The sequence below is a fragment of the Cygnus olor genome, chromosome 4, assembly GCF_009769625.2.
Source record: "Cygnus olor isolate bCygOlo1 chromosome 4, bCygOlo1.pri.v2, whole genome shotgun sequence".
Classification (NCBI taxonomy): domain Eukaryota; kingdom Metazoa; phylum Chordata; class Aves; order Anseriformes; family Anatidae; genus Cygnus; species Cygnus olor.
This window is the reverse complement of record NC_049172.1, coordinates 77,673,128-77,697,097: the sequence shown is the minus strand read 5'-3', so window position 1 is coordinate 77,697,097 and position 23,970 is coordinate 77,673,128. Positions and strand designations below refer to the sequence as shown.

At 59.1% G+C, this 23,970-nt stretch overlaps 2 protein-coding genes and 1 long non-coding RNA gene across 3 annotated transcripts; 2 read left to right on the top strand and 1 right to left on the bottom strand.

The window, feature by feature from the left end:
* Positions 1-455: 455 nt before the first annotated feature.
* On the bottom strand, positions 456-10,070 carry HTRA2 (HtrA serine peptidase 2). Its single transcript, XM_040556832.1, has 7 exons — positions 9,727-10,070; positions 6,690-7,155; positions 6,412-6,444; positions 5,872-5,980; positions 5,005-5,074; positions 1,139-1,234; positions 456-829 (listed from the first exon to the last, which is right to left on the bottom strand). Exons 1-7 carry the CDS (start codon positions 10,053-10,055, stop codon positions 664-666), a joined length of 1,269 nt encoding a protein of 422 aa, XP_040412766.1. The 5' UTR covers positions 10,056-10,070; the 3' UTR covers positions 456-663.
* On the top strand, positions 1,642-9,550 carry LOC121070156. The gene is made up of 3 exons (XR_005819931.1): positions 1,642-1,653; positions 5,531-5,535; positions 7,685-9,550. It is a non-coding gene; the product is annotated as an uncharacterized LOC121070156 (long non-coding RNA).
* Positions 10,071-10,404: 334 nt separating the features above from the next.
* AUP1 (AUP1 lipid droplet regulating VLDL assembly factor) lies at positions 10,405-23,820 on the top strand. Its single transcript, XM_040556833.1, has 12 exons — positions 10,405-10,468; positions 10,728-10,865; positions 11,359-11,509; positions 12,443-12,630; positions 12,717-12,789; positions 15,762-15,835; positions 16,751-16,817; positions 17,405-17,510; positions 17,830-17,985; positions 18,151-18,311; positions 18,517-18,605; positions 23,424-23,820. Exons 3-12 carry the CDS (start codon positions 11,375-11,377, stop codon positions 23,470-23,472), a joined length of 1,098 nt encoding a protein of 365 aa, XP_040412767.1. The 5' UTR covers positions 10,405-10,468; positions 10,728-10,865; positions 11,359-11,374; the 3' UTR covers positions 23,473-23,820.
* The last annotated feature ends 150 nt before the right edge of the window (positions 23,821-23,970 follow it).

Here is a 23,970-nt window from a genome sequence, read left to right as displayed (position 1 = left end):
AGTAGATGCGGACGCTGACACTGGAGCATTTTGCAATGCTCCACGTGGGAGTGATTTGACCTGGAAAACATCAGCCCACTCCCCGAGGCCTCGTGGGAGCAGCCCCGTCAGCGAGCTCTGCCCCGGCCCGTCTCAGCCTGCACGCGAGGGAGGTGGTGACAGCCATCCACTGCAAAGCCCTGCCCTGCAACAGCTCCAGGGCCACTCTCACCAGCAGAGAAGGTGGCCTCAGGAGCCACAGCCTGATGCAAACCCGTGCGTTACGGAGTCCGACCACAACCCATGCAGGTGCTGAGGGGGTGTTATGACACTTCTCCCCCAGCACGGGGGAGGTTGCTGGTCCTCCCACCACTGCGGACTGACAGGAGGGACAGAGTCCCACACGGCCCACCCCTCCCAGGCTATATGCAGGACACCCTGCGCCACAGGAAGGAGGCCATGCAGCACCGAGGGGCTCCCTAGAAAAGTGCTTTATTTGAGCAGGGAGGGGAGTGGTTGCACACTTGAGTCCATCCCAGTGCCGTGCCCCCTGCCTGGCCCCTCAGTCCATCGCAAGCTCTCAGTCTCTCCCCAGCAGGCACACAGATGTGTCTCAGTCCTGTGTCCTCGGCTCTCGGCCAGCACCGCCAGCCAGCGCCCACGGCAGTTTGCGCTGCAGCACGGCTACTCCGTGACCTCGGGGATGACGCTCACCAGCAAAGTGTCATAACCACGGCGCACCAGCAAGGCCAGGCTCTGCTGTGTCCGCACTGCCTCGTAGACATCCTCTGCGCGGCGCGTTGCCTGCCCGTTGATCTCCAGCACAACATCGCCTGCCTTCATCCCTGCCCTGGAGGGAGAAGGAAGTCAGGAGTGCACAGCAGGCGAAGCAGATGCTTCCATCCTCCGGGAAGGAAGGAGAGCCAGGCACTACAGGAAGCTGGGGCTGTTGTGCCAGGCATTCCTCCAGCTCCACAGTTAGCTTGGCCAAAGGGATGTTAAGCCCAGGCAAGAGCCACCAGTCAGCTTCTGCTGCAGCCTGAGTGGTCTGCATGGCCCAACCCCTGCTGCTCTGGGGCAAAACACTCGGAGCTAAATACATCCCACCCTGTGTACCTGCTCTCCTAAGCCAACCCCCAAGGCACAGGTCAGCACTTACTGATGGGCTGGGGAGCCGATGATCACCTTGTGGATCAGCACTCCATAGGAAACATCGGGAAAGCTGGGGTCACGTAGCTTCAGCTCAGCTAGGATGCTGTAGAGTGAAAATCAGCATCGTCATAAGGAGCTGGGAAGCAGAGCAGGGTTCCTGCCCAGCTACGACTGCACAGGCTTGAAGAATGCGGTGCAGAACCTCTCCTTCTGTGCTGCTGCAGAAGTGACCAGCTGCAAACCCTGGGGGCACCCAACCACCACCATATTTCTGTCAAAAGCTACAGAGGATGTAAGTCCTGGACACGCCAGGGAGAGCTGGAAACTACCAGAGCTGCTGCCAGCTGGCTCCCAGCGTCTGGTGATCCACTCCCCCTGCCTGAGCAGCCCCACGTCAGACAGCTTTTCCTGGTATCAGATCTGCACCTCCCCTACCCGCAGTCTCACTTCTCTCTCCTGCAGATAGGTCACAGGAGAAAAGCTATACCCCCTCCTTTTGCCAGACGTGTCAAGCAGGGGTATGTCTACATCTCTTCCCTGGAGTCTAGACTAAACAATACCAGTTCCTCCAGATCAGGTTTTCTAACCCTAGTTCTAAATTCTGCACCTCTCTGGATGCTACCTGCTCCTGAAAGCAGCGGACACAGCACTCTAGCTGGATCTCTCAACTGCATCATGTGAACTGCCCTCTTCTCTCAAATACTGCAGCAGCTCTGATGCGCTGTAACCCCAGAAAATCCAGCACGCAGCTCCTTGCTCCCCACCAGGTACCCGCTTCATCAGCTACGACTCCCCACTTTACGCTGGTTCTTGCTGAGCCACTGTTGCACAGTGCTTTCTCACCGATCACTAGGAGTTGCTATCCCTTCTTGATTTCGCAGTATCACAGCACGGATGAGGTTAGAAGGGTGCTCCAGAGGCCACCTGGTCCAACACCCTGCTCAAACAGGGGCAGCCAGAATGGGCTGCTCAGGACTGCATCCAGTCCGGTGTTGGATGTCTCCCAGAAGGGAAACTCCACACACCCCTAGTCAGCCTGCACCAGGGTTTGAACACCATCAACAGTTAAAAAAAAAAAAAAAAAGTGATTTATTGTGTTCAGCTGGAATCTGACGTGTTTCAGTTTGTGCCCCTCGTCCTGTCAGCGGGATGACCGATGTGATGTGAGCTGCGTATTTACCACAACCAGTCTGCTTCACCTCAGTCACTAACACAGAACCACGCGTGCCCTTAGGCAGGTCTCTCCACAAACATAACAAACCCACGGTTTTGGGCCTTCATGCCAAGAGCGGCCGTACCAGGCTGCGGTGGGGTGTCAGCCCCAGCCAGCAGGTGAGCCCCCACCCGGGCGCTCAGTCACTCCCCCCGGTGGGGGACGGAATCAGAAGGGCAAAAGCAAGAAAACTTGTGAGTTGAGATCAAGACAAGTTAGTAAGCGAAGAAAGAAGGAAGCAAACAAAACCACAAGGGATGCAGAGGTATCACCGCCTCCCACCTGCAGACCGGCGCCCAGCTAGCCCCTGAGCAGCTCCCCCAGTTTTACTGCTGGGCACAGCGCCGCGTGGCCTGCACCGTCCCTTCGGTCAGCTGGGGCCAGGTGGCCCTGCTGTGTCCCCCCCCTCCCAGCGGGAAGCAGTGTGAGGAACAGAGAAGGCCGTGGCACTGTGTATGCACTGCTCATAGCTGAAACACTGGTGTTACCAACACTGCTTCGGTCACGAATCCAAAACACAGCCTCATACAAGATTCTGTGAAGAAAATCACCTCCTGCCAGCCAGCCCCGGCACGCAGCACGGTCACATCAAGGGCCTGCCTGCACCGCCACCCATCTCCCACACCGCCTGCTGCAGATGATTTAGCTCCCTCCCCAGGTGCCTGTGGCCCCCAGCTGCCTGCTCTGGAAGCTCCTGAGCTGTAATGCTGCATCTGAGCATTTGATAGCCAGTAAGATTTTGCTTCTGTAAGGGTTGCTCTTTTAAATCCTACAACATCAGCAAGTTCTACTACACGCAGCACGAAAAACCAACCCATGTTTTAACATCTCTCTAGTAACGTCCTCCAGCAGCTCCTGTTTCACGTAGAACCTGTTCCCAACAGTCAGCAGCTATTTCCTTTGCTGTTTCCAAAGTCCTTTGCTCAGCCCTCACTTACTCCGTGCTGTAAGGCAGAACAGCAGGAGCTCAGGCCCTCGCCAGCTCTATGCTAGACATTATTTGAGAAGACACTTCCCCAGCTGTATGTTTCTCTCCTCTCTAAAGAGCCACGTGAATCTCAGCAGTGACTTTTCATGGGAAAAAACAGGGAGCCCATACGGGCTCTGCTCTCTGATCAGAGCCCCACCTTTGGCTGGGGGGATGAACCCTTACCGCAGTCTGTTCCACACGGTGTCCCCTTCCGCAGCAAGCTGCCCCACCTGCTCCTCGGGCACCAGCTGCAGCTCTAGTGCTGAGCACCAGCACCATCTGCTGGGCACGCCAGTGGTGCTAACAATGTTCCCTGCCCACCCTGCTGCCCCAAAATTCAAGAGGCGCTGCGCATCTCCTCCTCTGCTTGTGTGCCAACGCAAGTCACCCAAGGAACCAAGACCGCTCGTGGCGTCCAGTCCACAATCCCAACCAACCACACAGGAGCCACCAGAGCTGTAGCAAGGGCAGAAGCACAGCCCTCAAACACGTTTCTGCCAAGCACGTGGCAAGCACCAACCCCACTAACATGCTGAGCCCCAGGAGTCTCTTGAAAGGTGGCTACAACAGCCAAGAAAGTAAAGCAGGCACTCTGCCTTTGAAAAGGAAAATCGCTCAGGGATGAGTGAAGATCCAGTGCTCTCCTGACAGCTGCATCCAGGAGGCCACAGGCAGGCGATCAGACAGAGCTGCAGCAGTTCCCTCCCAGGGCCTGCAGCACCGAGCAATGCTCCGTGCAGGGCCGCCCAGTGCTCAGCAAGGTGCAGCTGCCACTGCCTGCAGAGCATCTGCCCCAGGGTGCTTGGTTTGGCTCATATGATTTGGGGACCAGGAGAAGCAAGGGCAGCAGGTGATCCTCACATCAGGCTGTCTGTCTGCAGTCCTCTTTGCTGACCAGAGCATTTCTTGAGATGCATCTCAAGATGGAAAGGAAACACAGCGTCCTTCCCAAGCCACAGACGCGAGGGTGAGGAGTCTCAGACTTGCAAGTCATCTTCTTCCCACTTGCCAGTGCCATACTGGTTAGGACCATGATTTCTGTCCAGAGGCAGCACCCAGCTTCGTCCTGACACCCCAGACCCTCACTCCGCCCTCCAGGAGACAGCCATGCTGTGTGCGCCAGCTCAGCCTGCTCTCCTACCCTCCCCTACCCTCCTACCCTCCCCAAACACTCAACTCTACTGCAGGCAAACTTGCCGTTTCTTGTTCTGGAAGTCCCCTATCCTAGAACTGCTCCTGCACCACTGCAATCCACCTGCCAGATCACTCCTCGCACAGAGCACAACCTGCCCAACATTTTCATCACAACTTTCAGTTGGCACGAGTTGGCACAATGAACGTCTACTAATTACACGTTTCTGGTGGCTGCTCATTCAGGCAAGGGCGTTGCAAGGGCTCTCTACAGAACTCCTCCTAATGACAATTAAGACACCGACGTGGTAGACTTAGGGACTTTTTATCTGCTTGCACACTCTGTCACAGGCATAGAAATTTGCAGGCTTCTAATTGACCCGACACACAACTTACAGTCTAAACACAACACCAGCAAAGAGATTTTAGAATTTAAATGCTTGAGCTGCGAAGACAATCCTCCCAAAAACCGGCACTGCCAGTTAGTTTGGAAGATCCCCTCACAGTCACCATACCCCAACAAGACCGGCCTGTTGGCGCCTGATCTCAGAACACATACCTGGGCGTAAGAGTCAGCATCATCACTCCGATGTAACGGCGCTTTGTCTCCGCGTTACCGAACCAAGAGCCTGCCGATGGAAGGGACATCAAATGGCAGGGCTGCAAACAGACACACTCAGAGCAGCACCGGGCCGAGCCAGGCGAATCACAAAGCACACACACCTCCAGGCAGACATTGCACAGAGTGGTTCTGATCCCCTACCAACAGAAAACGTCAGTTCCATTTAGCAGCTTTACAGGCACTGCGCACTTTGCTTTCTTGGTTTCAGTTGTCATTGTTTTGCCTGAGAGCACCACTCCACAACATTAACACAAGAATCAGATAACAAGAATCTGCGTTAAACAAATTATCAAAAACACTAGGGAACAAAACCAGGCACTGTTCTACAGGACTAAATTAACCACTCGTCACTTATGATACAGTTGACTTCTGTACTTGCGTTTCCGTTATGTACCTTGGCAGTACCCACAGGGCTAAGTGGCCTCCAGGTTCCGGGTCATCCTTCCCCTTTTTGAGTATCAAGAAACGGTGCACTCACCTACTCCTTGGGGACTTCACTGCAAGCTACTTGGGACACTCTGACAGTCTTTACCCGCAGCAGAAGCAGGCCAGCATCCTCCTTGGGGCCAGTTACTTTCATGCTCTGTGGCCATAGAAGTGGCACACAGCTTTCCCCTGGTGAAAGTGCTCACTGCTTCACGCCAGGCGGAGCAATCTTACCCCCACGCAACGCTTCCTCCTGCTATGTGTGCCCTTCTCTCTGAAGAACTGCTGAGAGTCCAGCTAGGCCAGTGCTTCCCGCTTCCACCCTCCTCCTCCTGCCCTCCTTCCCCCAACGCCTGAACAGGGAGGCACCCCACTCACTTCTGCGCTGTTCCTCCTTCTGCAGGAACTTCCGCAGCCGGTCTGAGGGGATGGCAAAGGAGATGCCTGACGTCACCTTCATAGTGTTCACTCCAATCACTTCGCCATCCTGCAGGGAAAAGGGCACGATGTTCTCCAGCCCTCACCTTTATGGAGAGGAGGGGAAGCAGCACGCAAACCTGGAGCCCTGCCTGTGCCCCCATCCGTCTCCAGCCTGCCTGAGGCTGGGCAGGGACGGGCCCCACGGGCCGCAGCCACACAACCCTCCCCATGCCCTGAGAACATCAGCCGTGCTGGCCTCACCACGGTGGGGTTTGGCTCTGCCATGCAAGTTCCATCGGTGTGGGCTCCCCAGAGCAGCTGCTGAACGGGACCAAGCGGGGCTCCCACCCTAGGCTCATTCCCCGCTCCCTCCTCAGGGAGCCTGGAGCATGTACAATCCCTCCTTCCCGACAGCTCTGAGCACCCGCACAGCGCTCGCACCGAGAGCGCCCAGCCCCAGGAGGCAGAGCCCACCAGTGCACGTGTGGGAGAACTTACCAAGTTGACGAGGGGACCCCCGGAGTTCCCAAACTGCAGCAGGAGAGAGAGCAGTGAACAGGCCATGAAAGAGACACCCTCAAACAGCCCAACCCTCAGCAAGGAGGCAGAGCCCAGGGAACAGGGATCGGGCCAAGAAACAGCCAGGTCGCCAGCCAGAAACCCCCTTCTCCCAGCCCTCCATGCCCAGCTTCCTCAGACCTCACGGCACCCAGAGCCCTTCCCGGGGGGGCAGTGGGAAGGGGTGCCAGCCGCCGCGCCCCCCCCAGCTCCCTTACGTCGATAGCAGCATCGGTCTGGATGTACTCCATGTCAGAGGTGGCCAGGCCCAGCTCCCGGCTGCCGCGCTGCGCGGAGCTGACGATGCCGGAGGTGATGGTGTTCTGCAGGGCGAAGGGGCTGCCCATGGCCACCACAAACTCTCCCTGGCGCACCTCGGAGGAGCGGCCGAGGGGCAGGGTGGGCAGCGGGCGCTGGAAGAGAGGAGGAGGGTGAGCGGAGAGTTGCCCAGGGAGCACCTCCGCAGCAATAACACGCACCTTGGGCTTGATCTTGATGGTAGCGATGTCTGCCACCTGGTCCACATCCTGCACCACCGCGTCATACTGCTCCCCGCTGGCCAGCTTCACCCGCACGCGCCGCCGGTTTGCCACCACGTGTGCGTTGGTCACAATGAGCCCATCCGGGGACACCAGGAAACCCGAGCCATTGGAGATGGGCACGTCGCGGCCCGAAAACGGGTGCCTGCAAGGCGGGCAGAGGTCACGGGGGCTGGCGGGGACCCGGAGGGGACCTGGGGCAGCAGGCGGAGGCCGGGCAGGCTGGGTGGCCCAGGCTGGTAGGCCTGGAGAGCAGCAGGGGACGGCGAGGAGGTGCCTGGGCAGCAGCACAACGCGGGGGCTCCTTCAGGTCCTCCTGACAGGCACCCATCTCAGGAGTTTGCACAGACGTGCACGCAGTGGGGGAACAAGCAGGAGGAACCACAACTGCACACACAATAGCAAAGGCGTAACCCCACGAGATCCACAGAGACGCAGTGGGAAGCACACCTGACCGGAGAGCTGCACGGCACAGTGCAGGTTCTAGAGGAAAAACAGGCACGGACTTCGGGAAAGAAGTAACCTGAACACAGAGCTTTGCCTCGGAGCAGGTAAGAACCACCTAGGAGGGGATGGGTACATCCTCTTCAGACAGCTGAGGGAAGATTCACAATCACATGCCTTGGTACTTGGGGGGGACATGCACAACCCTCAGTCTGCTGCAGAGACAACAGCAAAGTACGGGCTTGGCGTAGGGTGAGGGACCCAGGGGCAGGAGACCCAGAAAGGTCTGAAGAGTTCAGTGCTTTTTTTTGCCTTGTTTCTCAGGAATCCCGAATTCCTGTGCCAGGAGGCAGTACCTGTGGGAATGCAGCGTGACACAACAGCTCAGTTGGGGACCACTGAAGCCAACTAGACATGGACAAGCCCGTGGGACCAGACAGGGTGCGGTGGGCTGATCACAGAGTCATTGAGGTTGGAAAAGACCTCCAAGATCACCCCTCTACCACCATCACCCATTAAATTGTGAGGAACAAAGCTGTGTTTTTGCAGTAGAAACGACCCCTCAGTGTCCCTCAGCACCACGTCCAACCTTTCCTTAAACACCCCAGGGACAGTGATGCTACCATGTCCCTGGGCAACCCATTCCAACGCCTGACTGCTCTTTCTGAGAAGAAATGTCTCCTCATTTCCAACCTGAACCTCCCCTGGTGCAACTTGAGGCCATTCTCTCTTGTCCTATTGCTAGTTATCCGCGAGAAGAGGCCGACCCCCAGCTCCCCACAACTGTAGTTGTAGAGTGCGATGAGGCCTCCCCGAGCCTCCTCTTCTCCAGACTAAACAACACCAGTTCCCTCAGCCACTCCTCACAGGACTTGTGTTCCAGACCCTTCACCAGACACACTACTTGGCCTTGATGTCTTTGTTGTAGTGCGGGGCCTGGAACTGAACACAGTACTCGAGGTGCAGCCTCACCAGAGCTGAGTACAGGGGGACGATCACCTCCCTGCTCCTGCTGGCTACTCTATTTCTAATACAGGCCAGGGTGCCGTTGGCCTTCTTGGCCACCTGGGCACACTGCCGGCTCATGTTCAGCCAAGCATTGATCAACATTCCCGGATCCTTTTCCTCCGCGCAGCTTTCCAGCCACCCTGCCCCAAGCCTGTAGCGCTGCACGGGGTTATTGTGGCCAAAGTGCAGGACCCGGCACTTGGCCTTGCTGAACCTCATCCCCTTGGCCTCTGCCCATCGACCCATCCTGTCCAGGCCCCTCTGCGGGGCCTCCCTACCCTCCGGCAGGTCGACACTTCCCCCCAGCTTGGTGTGCCTGCAAGTCTGCTATCGGTGCTCTCCAAAAAGTCCCAGCGTCTAAGAAAGGCTCCCAATGGCTGGGAAGAGGGAAATATCACAACAGCCTTCAAGAATACCACGACCAAAACGCAGGCCAGCCAACTTCACCCCTGTCCTTGGGAAGGCTGTAGGGCAAGTGCTCCTGGAAACCACCTCCGGGCACGTGATAGGCAAGAAGGGGGCTGAGAGCAGCAGAGCAGGCTTGAAGTCAAACCACGTGGCCAGCCTGACCGGCCTCCGTGACAAGCGGCCGCGCGGATGAGGGGACAGCAGCGGACACTGACTGTCTTAACGTTAAGGAGGCCGTCAGCAAGGTACCCGCACAGGAGGCGTTCGTGCTGACGACTGGTTATTACGGATGGCAAAGCGGCTGGACTGCCGAGCCCAAGGCCCAGCCGGCGGCGGGGTGCCAACACCGCCTCCAGGACCCGACAGAGGGGCCGACGCCATTTATCGCCTCTGCTCGCGGGCAGGAGGACGGCGGCACGCTGCACCCCGCAGCCAGCCGGGGCACGGCAGGCAGCGGTCGGTCAGCGGGCCGCGGGGCAGAGCGGCCGCCGGAGGGGCCTCGCGAGGCAGGAACCGCCGAGAGCTCGGCGCCGGCCGAGGCGGAGCCCTGCGCAGCGGGGGCCGTGCTGGGACGTGCTGGGGGCCGGGCCGGGCCCCGCGGGAGCCGCGGCACCCCCAGAGCGACAGAGCCACCGGGTCACGGTCGCCCGGCTGGGAAGGGGCCCCCGAGCCGCCCCGGCCCCGCCGCCGCCCCGCCGCCACCGGCCCCGCACCGAGCCGCACCGCCGGGCTCCGCTCCCGGACGCCGCTCAGAGCCCTCCCGGCGCCGCGCCTGAGCCGCCCCCGCCCCGGTGCCCGCAGCCGCCCCGGTGACGAGGTCCCCCCGCGCCCAGCCCGTCGCGGCGGGGGCCGGTACCTGCCCACGATCTCCACGTAGACCAGGGCCGGCGCCGTCTTCTCCACCACGTCGGCGATGAAGTTGAAGGCGGCCCGGGGCGAGGCGGGCGGGGCGGGCACGGCGGCGCGCAGCGCGGGGGGGCGGCCCTCGGCCCGCCGGGCCCACAGCACCACCAGCGCCGCCGCCCCGGCGCCCAGCGCCGCCGCCAGCGCCTGGCGCCCGCCGGGGGGAGGCGGCGGCGGCGGGGGGGGCGGCGGCGGGGTCCCGGCGGCCCCGCACAGCGCCCGGCCCCAGCGCGCCGCGCCCGCCCACGGCCCGGCCCGCGCCCACCGCGCCAGCGCCGCCATGCTGCCAGCCGCGGGGCGCGCCGGGAGCTGTAGTTCTCAGCCCGGCAGGCCTGCCGGGAGGGTAGGCCCGGCGCGGGGCGCGCCGGGAGCTGTAGTTCTCAGCCCGGCAGGCCTGCCGGGAGGGGTAGGCCCGGCGCGGGGGCGGGCCGGGCCGTGCGGCGCAGCAGCAGCTCTCCAGGCCTGCCCGACGCGCAGCCTCCTCCCCGCACCCGCGGGCGCCGGGGCCCCGGCAAAGGGGGGGAGCGGCGGCGCGGTGCACGCCGGGACAGCACCGCCCTCCCAGGGTGCCCCGCGCGGGCTGGGCGGGCGGCGGCGGAAGATGGCGGCGGGCGGCGGGAGGCGCTGAGGCCCCGAGCGCGTGGGGATGGAGCCGGGCGCGGCGCCGGGCCCGAGCGGCTCTTCGACTCGCACCGGTGAGCGCTGAGGGCGCCGGGTGCCGCTGGGGCTCCGCCGCGGGAACTGTGGGGCGCCCCCGGGGCCGCCCGGCGGGAAGGGGCGTCCCGGGGGGCCGGGGCCGGGGCCGGGGCCGGGGCCCTCGCCGGGCCCCGCGGGGTGGGCCCCGTACGGCGTGCCCCGGGCGGGCGGCTGGGGGTGCGGCTGGGGGTGCCGCCGTGTGACCCGGCCGTGCCGCGGGCCGCCCTCCGGCTACGGGCGCTGCGCCGTGCCCCGCAGGTTGCCGACCGACGGGTTCCTGCTGCTGGCGCTGCTGCTCTACGCGCCCGTGGGGCTCTGCCTGCTCGTCCTCCGCCTCTTCATCGGCCTGCACGTCTTCCTGGTCAGCTGCATCCTGCCCGACAGCGTCGTGCGGCGGTGCGTGAGCCCGGCTCGCCCCGGGGTGGGGGTGGGGGGGCGGTGCGGGGCACCCGGTGGGGCTGGGGGGGCGCCCGGTCTGGGGGCCTGAGCTGCGGAGGCTGGGCTCGGGCGGAGGTTTACAGGGAGGTGGAGATTTAAGAACGTTTTGTCCCAGGGACCCATAAAGGCGCTTTCTCTGCCAAGATCAAAGCTGGCAATTGCCTCTTGTGTGCTCAAGGTTCGATCAGAAGCACGTGGATCGCTGGATGTCCTGCTAGGAGACTGCGTGGTTTGCTGCCCCGTGTTGCGTGCTGTAGCTCTGCAGGCAGCTTTTGGCTCCAGCTGCAGCCCCCCAACAACTCTTGTCCCATACATTTGCCACATCGTTACCGTTTTGTACCAGTGTATTTTTCTAAATCACATAAGTTCCTAGGTTCTTGTTTGTAGGGTGTTTTGAGACAGCTGTTGCTCAGACTGTAGGACTTGAGGAAACCCTTTTTCTCACCTGTAGGTTTATTGTACGTGTGATGTGCTCAGTGCTGGGATTGTTTGTGCAGCAAAGCGATCCCCAGCTTCGCGACGTCAGTGTGCAGGTGTACATTGCCAACCACGTGACACAATTCGACCACAATGTCATCAACCTCCTGACCTCATGTAATACGGTGAGTAACGCAGAGCCACGGCTTGGTGGGCCTGGAAACATCTCTCTGCATGAGAAGCGCGCAGAGAGCTGTTTCAGAACTCAGGTATTGCCCTGAGTCTTTTCCGTTCTTGTGGGTTAATCTAGGACTGTTCAAGCCATGACTCTTTGTTTCCTGTGGCTCGGTTTCATGCTTGCACGGAAAACTGAAACAAGGCGAGGGGCAACAGGAGTTGGTGAGGGTTACAGTGGGGAGGGATTTTATTGAGAGTGGGCCTTTTCCAGCATCTGTATCTTTTTGTGGCCCTTGGGGTAGGTGATGTCAGAAGCAGGGTTGGCCGTGGGCTTTTCTCACAGCGCTGGGTGCTGCATCTGGGTGCTGGCTGCCCTGCACAGGCAGCGCTGAGAGAAGGTGCGTCCAAGCAGAACAGCGTGCTCGGGTTGTTGTGGTGGGCTGGCAGCTGTGTAACTTTCCCTGCATTCTCATGAAGTTTCCTGTGCATGGAGTTCCTGAATCCACAGGCTCCAAATGTGTCTGGGAGTTAACTGCTATAATATGTCCTGAATGGCAGTAGATTTGGTCCTTACCTGGAGAAAAGTAACTCTTGGAAGCAGTATATCCTTCACCAAGCATCCTGGGAGCTCCTAGAGAAAACGTGGGGAATGTGGCTGTCACCCGAGGCGGGGAGCAGTTTGTTTCTCAGATGGATGGGATACGATCTAAACTGAGGATCAGGAATCGAATTCCCAGGAAACTGGGGCCCGAGCCGCCACTGAAGCCTGGCGGTAGCTTGTTCTCTGCTGCTAGCAGTTTTAGCATATAGGTTGCTCCCTCAGCCCCCAGAGGCATATTTGCTAATAAGCAGGAGCTTTGTCTCCCATTATCACCTGAGAAAGTAGGCCTCGAAGGGAGGACAGGGTGTCATTTCTTCCCTGTTCTTGTCCTTTCCTGCAGCCTGCGTTGAATGGTGCTCCTGGCTTCATCTGCTGGTCACGGGGGTTCATGGAGTTGGGAGTGACAGGCAGCCGAGCAGAGCTGGTGGATTCCCTGAAGGCGTATTCGTCGCACAGAGAGAACCCGCCGCTGCTGCTCTTCCCAGAGGAGGCTGCCACCAACGGCCGGGCCGGCTTGCTCCGCTTCAGGTGCTAGGAACGAGCGATCCTGCAGCACCTGTCTTCGGGGTTTTTCAGCTTTGGGGTTCACTGGCAGCTATCCTCTTCCTTTTCAGCTCTTGGCCGTTCTCGATCTTGGATGTGGTGCAGCCAGTTGCCCTACAGGTTCAGAGGCCTTTGATCACCGTGGTGAGTCTGGCGGTGCTGGGCAAGGAGGAGTTCTGGAGGCTGTGTGAGGGCGTCTGTGGTGTCGCTGACTTTGCTTCTGCTTTGAAGGCTATGGGTAGTGCAGCCTGGCCTGGTTCCCTGTCATCCTGGGATGAGCTTCTCATGTTTGCAGTTTGCTTTTCGGCTGCCTTTTCTGGAGAACTTGAGCTAACTAAATCAATATTCTTTTAGTTACGCTCAGTTTTGATAGACATTCTTAGTGGCTTGGCTGTCTAACGATACGCCATCTGGCTTCCATGACCATCGGCGCCTTACACCCTCTTGGTTAGTTCCCTTCTGTTAAAATGTTCTGGAAGAACTGCAGCCCCCCTGGAGACTGAATGACGTACTGAAAGTTTTGCAAGGCTCTCCAAATCAGGTTCTTGAATTCATGCCTCCTAAGTGCAGATATGTAATGTGATGCAATGTTAGCTTCAGAAGAATGGCAAAGTTCCTGACGGGTATACTAGTGCTGCTAAACAGACTGCGGTAAAACTGCTCTCGTCTTACTTACAGTGAGGTTGTGTTGAATTTCTTACTTCTTGATGCGGCTTATGGGCTTACTTGATTAAAACACCTGTTTTGCGTTGGTCAGACGCTTCACTGGGTTTTCCATTCTCATCTTTTTAAGGTGGCAGGATGCACCAAACAGGTTTAAAGCCACTTGCCAGCAGGTCACAAAACATCACTGCCCATAGTAGAACCTCAGCAGGCAGGTATTTTTCAAGTGAGTTTCTGTTAGCAATTAGTTCTTTGTCACGTGCTATTTAGTGCTCCTGTCTGTGTTGTAGACCACGATATTGAGATTCTTGCTGGTGCAATTTGGGTTAGTGGATAACGAACAAGCTGGGTTACTGAGGCGATCCCGTTGTTCCTCACAAGTCTAACACGGCCTGCGGATGCACAACAAGAGGAGTAGCTGGTATAGCAAGGAAATGGTGTTAGCTGCACACGTGCAATGGTGACAACTGCTGCCTCAGTAGTCTGTGAAGCTCTGGTAACCCTGCTGCCAAGAAAGTGGGACTACTAGAGAGAGCTCAGGAAGGCTGTAAGCATGGTGCAGAATCCACGGACCAGGATTTGAAGGCATTCAGCGTAATCAGCTTATCGGAGATAAGGCAGAGAGGTTGAGGATAGCTGCTTGCACAGTGGGGAAGTGGCTGAAGAGTGAGAATTTTATTTAATTTTTTTGACAAAACACAGCAGCAATCTTTGCAGGTGCTGAAACTAGATACTGTTAGTACACAAGTTCAATTTGGGATTAAGAGGTAGTTTTCTAACAGTGATGATACTTTAAATTTTTGTATGACTACTTCAGTGAGGTGGGACAGATGCCCTGTCCTGGGTTGTTTGCGATGAATGTGTTATCTTGTTATGGTTTTGATTCCTCTGAGAAATTCTGTGAAATGTGACACGTTGTAGGGAAATCTTTAGATTTGTCTGTCCATCTTTTTCCTTCATGAATGTTAGGGAGAACAACGTGCACGTAACTGCTTATTTGGTGAAGATGCTGGTTATAGTAATTTCTTGGCTCAGATTTTTACCTTCAGAAGCTAAGTAGGATTTTTTGCCCTTCGTACAAATTGGCTAAGTAAATCCCAGTGGATTTCTTACGTCATTTTAAATCATCAGAAATTTCTCGGGACTGGAGATGGGATGCTTTGGATGGTTCGATCAGTGCTTTACAGAACGCTTGCTTAGATACTCATCTGATACATATATAGAGACACAGACACCAGTCTGAGCAAACCCCCAAAGCAGGGTTTAGGAAACAATTTTCTCCAGCTGCAGTTGGCTGGAACCTTGAAGGGAAGGTGTCGCTCTGTGGCACATGGCAGTGTTACTTTGAAGACTGGCTCTTGGGATCACTATAAGGCTTTTGATTTCAGGCTTCTTAGATCTCAAATCTGTTTATTCAGGAGATGAGTTCTTTATTTTACCCTTGGTGGCTGTGGTTTCTGAGCTTCTCTCATTTATAGCACCTTTTCCGGGCTGTTGAATAAACCAGGTGCAAGGCCTGTCTTGGAGCTATGATGCTTTGGTAGAGGATGAAGTCACAGGCAGAAGAAGCCAAGGGAGCTACGTTACTGGCTGTAGACTTTGAGATGTTTCCACCAGCTTGTGGAAAGTTTGGTCACCTGCGGGATAAAAGTAACCAACTACAGAGATCCTAGAAACAGTGTCCGTTTGATAGCAAATTCATTAGAATCATTGAAAAGTTTAGGTTGGAAGGATTCTCTGGGGCTCTTCAGTTTGGCTGTGTGCTCACGGTCAGACCAGCTCCTGAGTCTGAGCAGGCTGTGTCCAGCTGAGAAGGGTGGGGAGCCCTCTGCTTCCGTGCACCTGCGACACTGCCCAGCCACTGTCTTCTGGCAGGCATCGCAGTCCTCCTTGGGGAAAAGGTTATTTACTAATTTTCGGAAATAGGAAGACGGTAATGAATTACAGCTTGTCTTTGATGATTTATCTTCAAAGAGAAGAGTCGTTCTTAAAACTTCACAATGCAAATTGCAAATGGAGAGAGAGAGCTTGTGGGAGCTGAGACATTACGCGGGCTGTTCCCATCAGCGCGTGATTCCCATCGTGATTCTCAGGGAGCGTTAATAGGTCTTAAAGCATTTTCAGTCCTTTCTAAGGGCACGGTCCTTCAGAGAATGTGGGGATATTGAGGGAAAATCTTGCTGTCCTAGTGGGAGGAAAAGATGACTTGGAGCAGTGAACATTGACTCTCTTGCTCTGTCTGGCGAGGGCTAATGAAGGTGAATCTGCCCTGGGGCCTGCCCTCACTGTGCTCTGGGTTTGTCCTTCTCTCTTGCCCACTCATCTGCATCTCTGCCCACGTATCCGTCCCCCACTGCCAGGCCTTAGCTCTGCTCTGCCCGCCTGCTTCCCCGAGGGAGACCTGAGTAGCTCATGTTTTTTGGGCCATAACCTCATTGTGCTCTTTTCCCCAGAGTGTGGCTGACTCCTCCTGGATTACAGAGCTGCTCTGGACCTTCTTTGTTCCCTTCACAGTTTATCAAGTAAGGTACTATCTCTCTCTCTCTCTTGCATTTGGGGCAGGGCTTAGGGTGGGCAGAGAGCCTGACTTTTTGCGACCATAGTAAGAAGTCTTCTGGTATGCACTAACGTGCACCCTCGTTGTGGTATCACAGCGTGGCTTCGTTCAGCATTATTGTTCTGTGCCAGGTCCTTTCAGCCAGCTTCTGAAGTGGAGAGGGCTCTCAATTCCTGCTCTCAGTTGGTGAAGGAGATGAATCTCACGGGGCTTTTATTTCAAGTTTGCTGGGTATATTTTTGAAGTTAGATCCTCTGCTGTAATTCACCCCCGGGCTGCTCAGGGTGTCCCATGGGTGACGCCCTGCAGGCAGCTCAGTCCTCTAGCATCTGTCTCTTCCCTGCAATGCCTTGTGAATTGCAGAGGTGGTTCAGACGCAGTCCAGGCTCGCCTGGGCCCCAGACAGGTCTGATTAGCTTTGGTGTAATAAGGGTCTGGAGGCAGCTGAAGGGGCTTGGAGATGAATTCTTCCCAGTGTGCACTTAGGGGCTGGGGTATTTCGGTAAAGAAAAGTCTTTAACGTTTCTTCAGTAAAGAAAAGCCAGCTGCATCGGGCTCGTGTCTTGCTGACGTGTTTTCTACTCCCATGTAAATGGCAGCATCTCCTCATTTGGGGCCCCTCTGGGATCTTTATTAGGAGATACCTCGCATGTTACGCGTGAGCGTTAATAAAGATTAGATGAGCCGCTTTTGTCCTCTGGGTCATGCCTTGCCCCTAATGTGTATGCTAGTGGTAAGGTTTGACACTCGTCTCGTGGGAAGAGAGGTGGGGTGAGCAGGGAGAGCTGAGGCGGGGATCACACCGTTGCACTGTTGATCCCGGATGGGGCTGGCTCCCCCAGCACCCCTTGAAGCAGTCAGCCCAGTGCTGTTGTCCCCATTCAGGTGGATGCCGTCTGTCCCCAGACGAGCTGAAGAACTGAGTGAGGATTTTGCGCTCCGAGTTCAGGAGGTAGGAGGATGATGTGGGAGAGGGATGTGTAGGACTACTGCGATTTGGGATGGTCGCAGAGGAGAGTGGGGTGTAAGGAGAGTTGCAAAGGGCATTTCTGGATGGGTGTTTATTGGTGTGATGGGAACTCCGGCCTGTATTTATCGCCCCTTATAATTATTCAGTTTTTCCATGGCCTACTTGCCATCCCCCATTTATCCTTCCTGCCAGTTATCAAGGGTCTCCCTATGTAGCTCAAACCTCTCATGCTAAGAACTCCCCTTTCATAATATCACAAATAAACAGTGGTTGTTTCCCCACCTTTCCCTTTAGTGCTGGGTACATCATAGCTCCTGTACCAAAGATCTTGAATCTCCGTGTCAGCCTGTTTTGGCAGGATGATACTGCATACTCCTGGTCCTTCATGTGCTCCATGCAACACTGAAATGCATCACTGAGGCCCTGGAGAAATCAATTCCCTGTCCTCTCCCCCCTCAGTGTGGCTCCAAGCAGACCTGTACATCTGACACACTCCCTGCAAGATGAGAGTGCCTGGGTCATGCGTGTTGTGTGTCGTGTACATGTGACCCTTCTCTACATTTCTGCAGCTCTTGGCCATGGAGCTGGGTGTGGTATCCACACGGCTCACTGCAGCAGATAAAGCTGAACACATGAAGAGGCTGAGACACACGTCGCTTCTCCGCTTTGCCCCAGGTAGGTGTCCAGGCTGTGGAATGGCTGCTTAGGCTCTGCCTTTGGGGAAGCCTCAATCTGCTCTTGGTTACTTACACGTGGTGGGAGAGGAGAAGAGGTGTGACATCCTCCAAGGGACGGGGGTACCTGCGTGCTCTAGGCCGTGGGTGTTGCTAGCTGTAAGGGGAGGATCGCCACTCCTCAGCACAGATGCGATGGTGGTGTGCAGGAGGTCCTGCTTTCTTATCACCCCTGTTCACAGAGGAAGTGGAGCTGGTGCAGCTTGACGGCCGTGTACCTATAGGACGCCTTCTTGCGCCCACTCTTCTTTCTCTTGCAGCCTCGAGCCAGCCTTTGGCAGCCAGGCCCACGTTGCCTTCCAGCCTGCCTGGCGTTGGGTCCTTTGCTCCTGAGGATGTGCGGATCACAGCAATGGCTCAGCGGGTCAAGGAGGTGCTGCCTCATGTGCCTCTGGAGGTCATCAGGACAGACCTGGGTAAGCATAGGCCTAGGGTGTTAGCAGGAACACAAGATCGCCTTCCATGCCACGTCTGTGTGATACCTGAAAGCAGAAACCCTTGTCCCTGCTGCACTGTGGAGCGTGATGGCTGCAGTCGGGAAACTCAACTTCCTATCTGACACATCCTCTGTGTTCCTACAGCCCAAACAAACTGCGTGGACACCACCATTGCCAACTTGCTGGAGGGGAGAGCGCCCTTCTTCCCTGAAAGTGAGGCTGGTGCTGACCTGCCTGCCCCGTCTACCTCCCAGGCTGCAGCTGCTTCTGGCATCCAGGGCTCCGTAGCTGTGCCTTCTTCCAAGGTACTTTTGGTGGTTGTAACGCTTCCCCTGCTCTGATGGCTTGCAGCCAGAGCACAACGGCCTGTGTTTGGAACTAGCCGTGATGTCAGGGGAACCGAGCATTTTAAATTGGAGACCAAATTGGCATGCTGGGTGCTTACAGGGCCAATAAGGAGGTTTCCTGGCTTTGACTGTCTCCTGATGACTCTTGTATTTTCTGTTCCAGCCAGCTACAAAGCAATTCGCAAAGTCCCCGGTGGAGCGGCATCTGTCCTTGCAGGAGCGGAAACGAGCGCTGTACGATTATGCCAGGAGGTGAGCATCGACCCCCTACCCACCCTGTCCCCAGGAGGGTATGCCCCAAGCAAGGCTCGGCCTTTGCTGTGCCAAGGGACCTGTTCTTCTCTGGATCGAGGTGGGGTGGGGCTGGGGCAGTGAACCATGCTGAAGGAGAGAGGAGGCCGGTGTTTGCCTGCTTCACCTCTTCCAAGCGTGTAGCCCGTTGTTGTTCCTGGGAAACACCGGGTCTCCTGGACTGTCACCGGGCTTCTGGTTGTGGGGACTGGGTGGGATAGAAGCTGGCTGCCAGAAACACAGTTTCTGAGGAATGAGGCTTAGCAAAAAAAAAAAAAAGGGGGGGGGGATTTTGTTCTTTGGTGTAACAGATTTGACGGATAGAAGTCATTGTGAGACTATAGGTTTTGTTGTAAATAGTATTGATGCTGCGGAATGCTCATTTTAGAAAAGAAGCTTGCTGTTTGGCAACAGGGATAGTGTAATTAATCTTCCTCAGTGTAGCTGGAGAATACTAACAGAGAACAGGGAGTGAGTCTGACCTCTGTGCGTGGTCTGGATGAGGCAAGTATTGGGATGAGTGTCCAATTCTGACGTGCGGTACTTTTTTTAGAAAAGATACTGAAAACTCAGGATGAGTTTGGAGAGGAGCCACAAAATAATACGAGGGGAAGTGAAGTCTGTTAAATTTACTGTAAATGAGATGGCTCACTGTATGTAATTATCCTTCTGGGTGAAGGAATCAGGCTCTTTAATCTGGCAGAGAAGAGCAGAATAGTAACTAATGCCTAGAAATTGTAGGCTTATTTCTGAGAAGGAAATCTATTAATCAGCGGAATAAGCTTCCAGCAGAACCAATGGTTTCTTGGTGTAGGTGTCTCCAGGTGAGCCTGGCTGACTCCTTAGAAGATGGTAGAGATAACAGAGCCTTTGGTTCAGGCCAGAGTGATAAAAGGCCAACTGCTACAGGGTGAGGTCCCTGATCAGTAGGGTCTTGCAGTAAAGGGGAGATTCCGTCTGGTGCCGAGCTCAGGTGTAGCACTGAGCTTTGCTCCAGAGTGCTCATGAGAAGGTTCTGAAGACTCAGGGAGCGGTTTAACCTTGGAGATCCTATGGCTTTACGACATTGCATCAGTTTCTCCCTACTAGAGAGAGTTTAGGAAATTCCCGCGACTGGATGTTGAAGCTAGGCAAATTCCAAGTGCCCTTATTTAAAGGGCTGGTCCTACATAACTGCAGGTAGCTCATGGTCACCAAGAATTCAAAGAGGTCTGTTTTTCTGAAAGATCACTTTAATTTAGGGGAATTATATCTTAGAGTAGCCCTGTGGCTACTCTAAGAGAATGTTAGCTATTCTAATAGAATTCTAATTCTAATAGAACGTGGCTATTCTAGAGCGTGTCAGACTCCATCTTCAGAGTTAGGGAATTACAGAATGGTTTGGGTTGGCAGGGACCTCTGGAGGTCATCTGTTCCAATTGCCTGCTCAGGCAGCGTCGCCTAGAGCCATTGTCCAGGACCACGTCCAGGTGGCTTTTAAGATCTCCAGGGAGGAGACCACACAACCTCCGGGCAGCCTGTGCCAGGGCTCTGTTACGCACGCAGCACAGAAGTGCCTCCTGATGTTCAGAGGGAACCTCACATTCTGGTTTGTGCCCATTGCCTCTCATCCTGGCACTGCGCAGCACTGCAGAGCCTGGTGCCATCCTCTGTGCACCCTCCCCGCAGGTATTTATGGACATGGTGAGGTCTCCCTTCAGCCCTTCCCCAGGCTGAACAGTCCCAGCTCTCTCAGCCTCTCCTCACAGGAGGAAGGCTCCAGTCCCTTCATCACCGTTGTTGCCCCGTGTTGGGCTCTTCCCAGCACATCCAGTTCTCTCCTGCTCTGGGGGGCCCCGCACTGGACCCCACGCTCCAGGCGCAGCCTCCCTGGTGCTGAGCAGAGGGGCAGGATCCCCTCCCTCCACCTGCGGGCGATGCTCTGCCTGATGCAGCCCAAGGCGCTGTGAGCCTTCTTTGCAGGAGGGCCCATCGCCGGCTCGGGTTCAGCCCGGTGCCCGCCAGCACCCCTGGCTCCTTTTCTCAGAGCTGCCTTCAGCTGGGTGCCCCCTGCCTGGCCTGCAGTTCCCTGGGGTCTCCTTCGTGCCCTTCCTCCAGTGCCTCTTTGGGCGCTTCTCCCAGTTGATGTGATCAGGCAAAGCCTATTGAGCGTGGCCTCGCAGTCACATCTGCCATCTCCCTCGGCACTCGTGCGTGCCTCCCATCAGGGCCCGCGGCCTGACTTGTGTCCTGTTGGCTTAAGGAGTAGTCCCTGGCCTGATCCTCTTCCATCGGGGGCACGTCTGCCTTGGCCCAGCCATTCAGCCTGGCCTCTGGGCCCCAGGATTCCTGGAGGCCCTTCTTCTAGCGAAAACAGGCAAGGAAGGCACGCGGAAGCTTTACCTTTTCCCCGTCCTGCGTAGCCGGGTCCCCCTTCTCACTCAGCAAAGGGCCAGAGTTTTCCCCGGTCCCTTCCTGCTGTCAGTGCGCAACAAGGAGCACGCCTCGGCCCCTCAGCCCCTGTACCCTGAGCGCAGCGAGGGCTGAGGGCTCCCGCCGGCTCCCGTGGCCGCGACCCGTTCAGCAGAGGCAGGGCCGGGAAGCCCGTCCCGCGGAGGCCCCGCTTGGCTTCGCGCCGCTCTCCCGCGCGCGTCTTCCGCGTCCGTGCCCGAGGCTCCTCCGGCTCCCGCCTCGCAGCGCTCTCCGCTCCTGGGTGCCGCGGCGGCCCCGCTCGCTCGGAGGTCCCGGCCTCGGCCGCTCCGGGCTTCGAGAGGAAGGGGGGGCGCAGCGGGAGCTGGGCGGGCAGCCGTGCCCCTCGGCGGCCTGACCGCGGAGGGGGCCGAACCTGCGGCCGGGGGCTCTGCCGCGCGGCCCTGCCGGGGCCCCGAGGGCTCTGGGGCCGGCCCGAGGCGTCGCTTAGCCGCGGCCCGTCCGGGCGCTGCCGAGCCCGGGGCCGGCTGCTGGCGGGGGGCGCTGCCCGCCTTTGTGCGGGGCTCCCGCGGCGCGACCCGCCCAGCCCCGGGGCCGCCCCCGGCCCCGCACCGGTTGCCGCGCGGCGCCTCCCGGCGGCGGGGGGCTGCGGGCCGGGCCGGGGCGCCGCCGGTCTCGGCGGGGCCCTGACCGCGCTTTCCCCGCAGGAGGTTCGCCGAGAAGCACGGCGCGGCGCGGGCCGGCGGCAGCCCCTGAGCGGAGCGGACGGGACCGGACCGGGACCGGCGGCGGCGCGGGGCTGGGGGGCGCGGCCCGGCCCCGGACTGCCCGAGCCCGGCGCGGCGGGGCCGGGCGGCGGCGGCGGCGGCAATAAAACGGCGGTGGAAGCAAACGGCGGCGTGCGGGGGCGGGGCGCCGGGGGGGCGGGGCGCCGGGGGGCGGGGCGCCGGGGGGCGGGGCGCCGGGGGGGCGGGGCGCCGGGGCTCCGTGCAGCTCTGCACGCGCCGCGGCTGCCGCCCGCCCGCCCGCCGCACGTAGGCGCCGCTTAAAGGGGCGATGCGGAGCGCGCGGCGCCGCCCGCGGCCGGTGAGGGGCTGGCGGCGGCCGCCTTCAGCGCGGGCCCAGCGGGCGGAGCCGGCGCCCTTTTAACGCGCGGGGCCCGGTGCCGGCGGCTTTATTTACGGGGGGAGCGGGCTGCGGGCGTCACGTGACCGGCGGAGCCGCGGTGCCGGTGGCGGCGGGGGCTGAGCGCGGCGGCGGCTCGCGGGGCCATGGCAGGCGGCGGTGCGCGGGGGGGCGGCGGCGCGCGGGGGGCGGCCCGGGGGGGCACCGGGGGGCGCGGCCGGGCCGGGGGGGCGCGGGGGGCTCCCGGGAGCGGGCCGGGGGGCGCCGGGGCGGGCCGGGGGGCTCCGTGCGGCGCGGCGCTGACGGCTGCCCGCAGGCTCCTGGGTGCGGCTGCGGAGCGGCCCGGGGGGCGCCGACCCCGCGCCCTCCTCCTGCCACGCCGACGTGGAGCGGCTGCTGCTGGAGGCGCAGCTGGAGCCCGACGGCGCCGACGGGTGAGTGCCGGGCGGGCGGCGGGGCCGGGGCCGGCGGGGGCCCGGTGACCGGCGGGGCTGCGTCCGCAGGGCCCTGCTGGCGCCGAGCCCCCCGGCCCGCGGCGAGGAAGGAGCCGGGCGGGCGAGCGAGCGGCCCCCTCCCCGCGGCAGCGCCCCCCCGGGCCGCCCGCAGCCCCTGCCGGGGGGGGAGCCGGCCGCCTGCACCCAGCGGGACGCGCCGGAGGACGCCGAGCGGACGGGGCGACGCCTGCCGGCAGCCCTCGCCCGGGGCTGTGCCCGCCGCCCTGAGCGCCTGCCCGCGAAGTAAGGCCCGGCTGTGCCCCGCCGCCCTCCCGCTGCGCCTGCCCCCTCCCTCCGCAGCCCCTAAGGGCACGCTCTTCCCAGGGACTTTGCCTTCGCGTGCGCCCCGCAGCCGGTGCTGTGGAGCCTGCCGGGAGGGGCGGTGGGCAGGAAGAAGAGGCTTTTCAGTTCAGAGCTGCTGCTGCTCTTCATCCCCTCGCTGCTGCTCAGCCACGTGCTGACGCTGGGACTGGGGTGAGTCTCTGCCGGGGCCAGAACCGACCCCTGGGTGCCAGCGGGGCGCAGCCCCGCTTTGCTGTGCGTGTCTGCGCTCCCCGGCGCTGTGCGGGGGCCTCCGGCTGCCCCGGCAGGAGGCTGTCTCCCTGGGGAGGGGAGGAACTCCTCTGCTCGTTCTTGGGAGCTCTCACACCACTTTTCCCAGCAGCTGCAGTCATCTTTGCGGCTGCTGCCTTCACACCTCGCAGCTGGGCCCTCCCCAGGCAGGTTCCTTACAGTCTCTGTCTCCCATCAGGATCTACATTGGGAAGCGGCTGGCAGCCTCCTCAGCAAACCCGCTGTGAGGAGCCGAGCTCGGCGAGGGACAGGCGGCTCTGCCACTCTGTTCAGCACGGAGGGAGCCCAGGCACCGGTGCAGCCACTCTGCTCGCAGACATCGTGTTGGTGGCACGAGGCGCCGTCTCTCCGTGTTCCTTCTTTACCCCAGCCTGGGGAGCCAGTCCGTGCCCTCCTTCGTAGCCAGGAACCCGCCGATGGCAGCTTCCTGCCGCAGGCAGCCCCGGCCCTCCCCTCCCCTGGGTGTGGGTTTGGGTTCCTGCTGTTTAATACAGAAGACTGTAAATGTGGCTCCTGAGCCTGCAACGCCACGGGGAAATAAAAAGCCCGGCACAGCCCCGCAGGCAGAGTGGCGAGCTGGTTGTCCCTGTGTGAGACCTGGCGCAGGCCGGCCGCTGAGAACGGGAGCCCCAGCACCTGGGGCTGCCTTGGGCTCTCCTCGCCGCGAGGCCCCGCTCTGGAGCACGACGCGGTGCTGGGGCAGTGGCTGGATGTGGAGGGGGCCC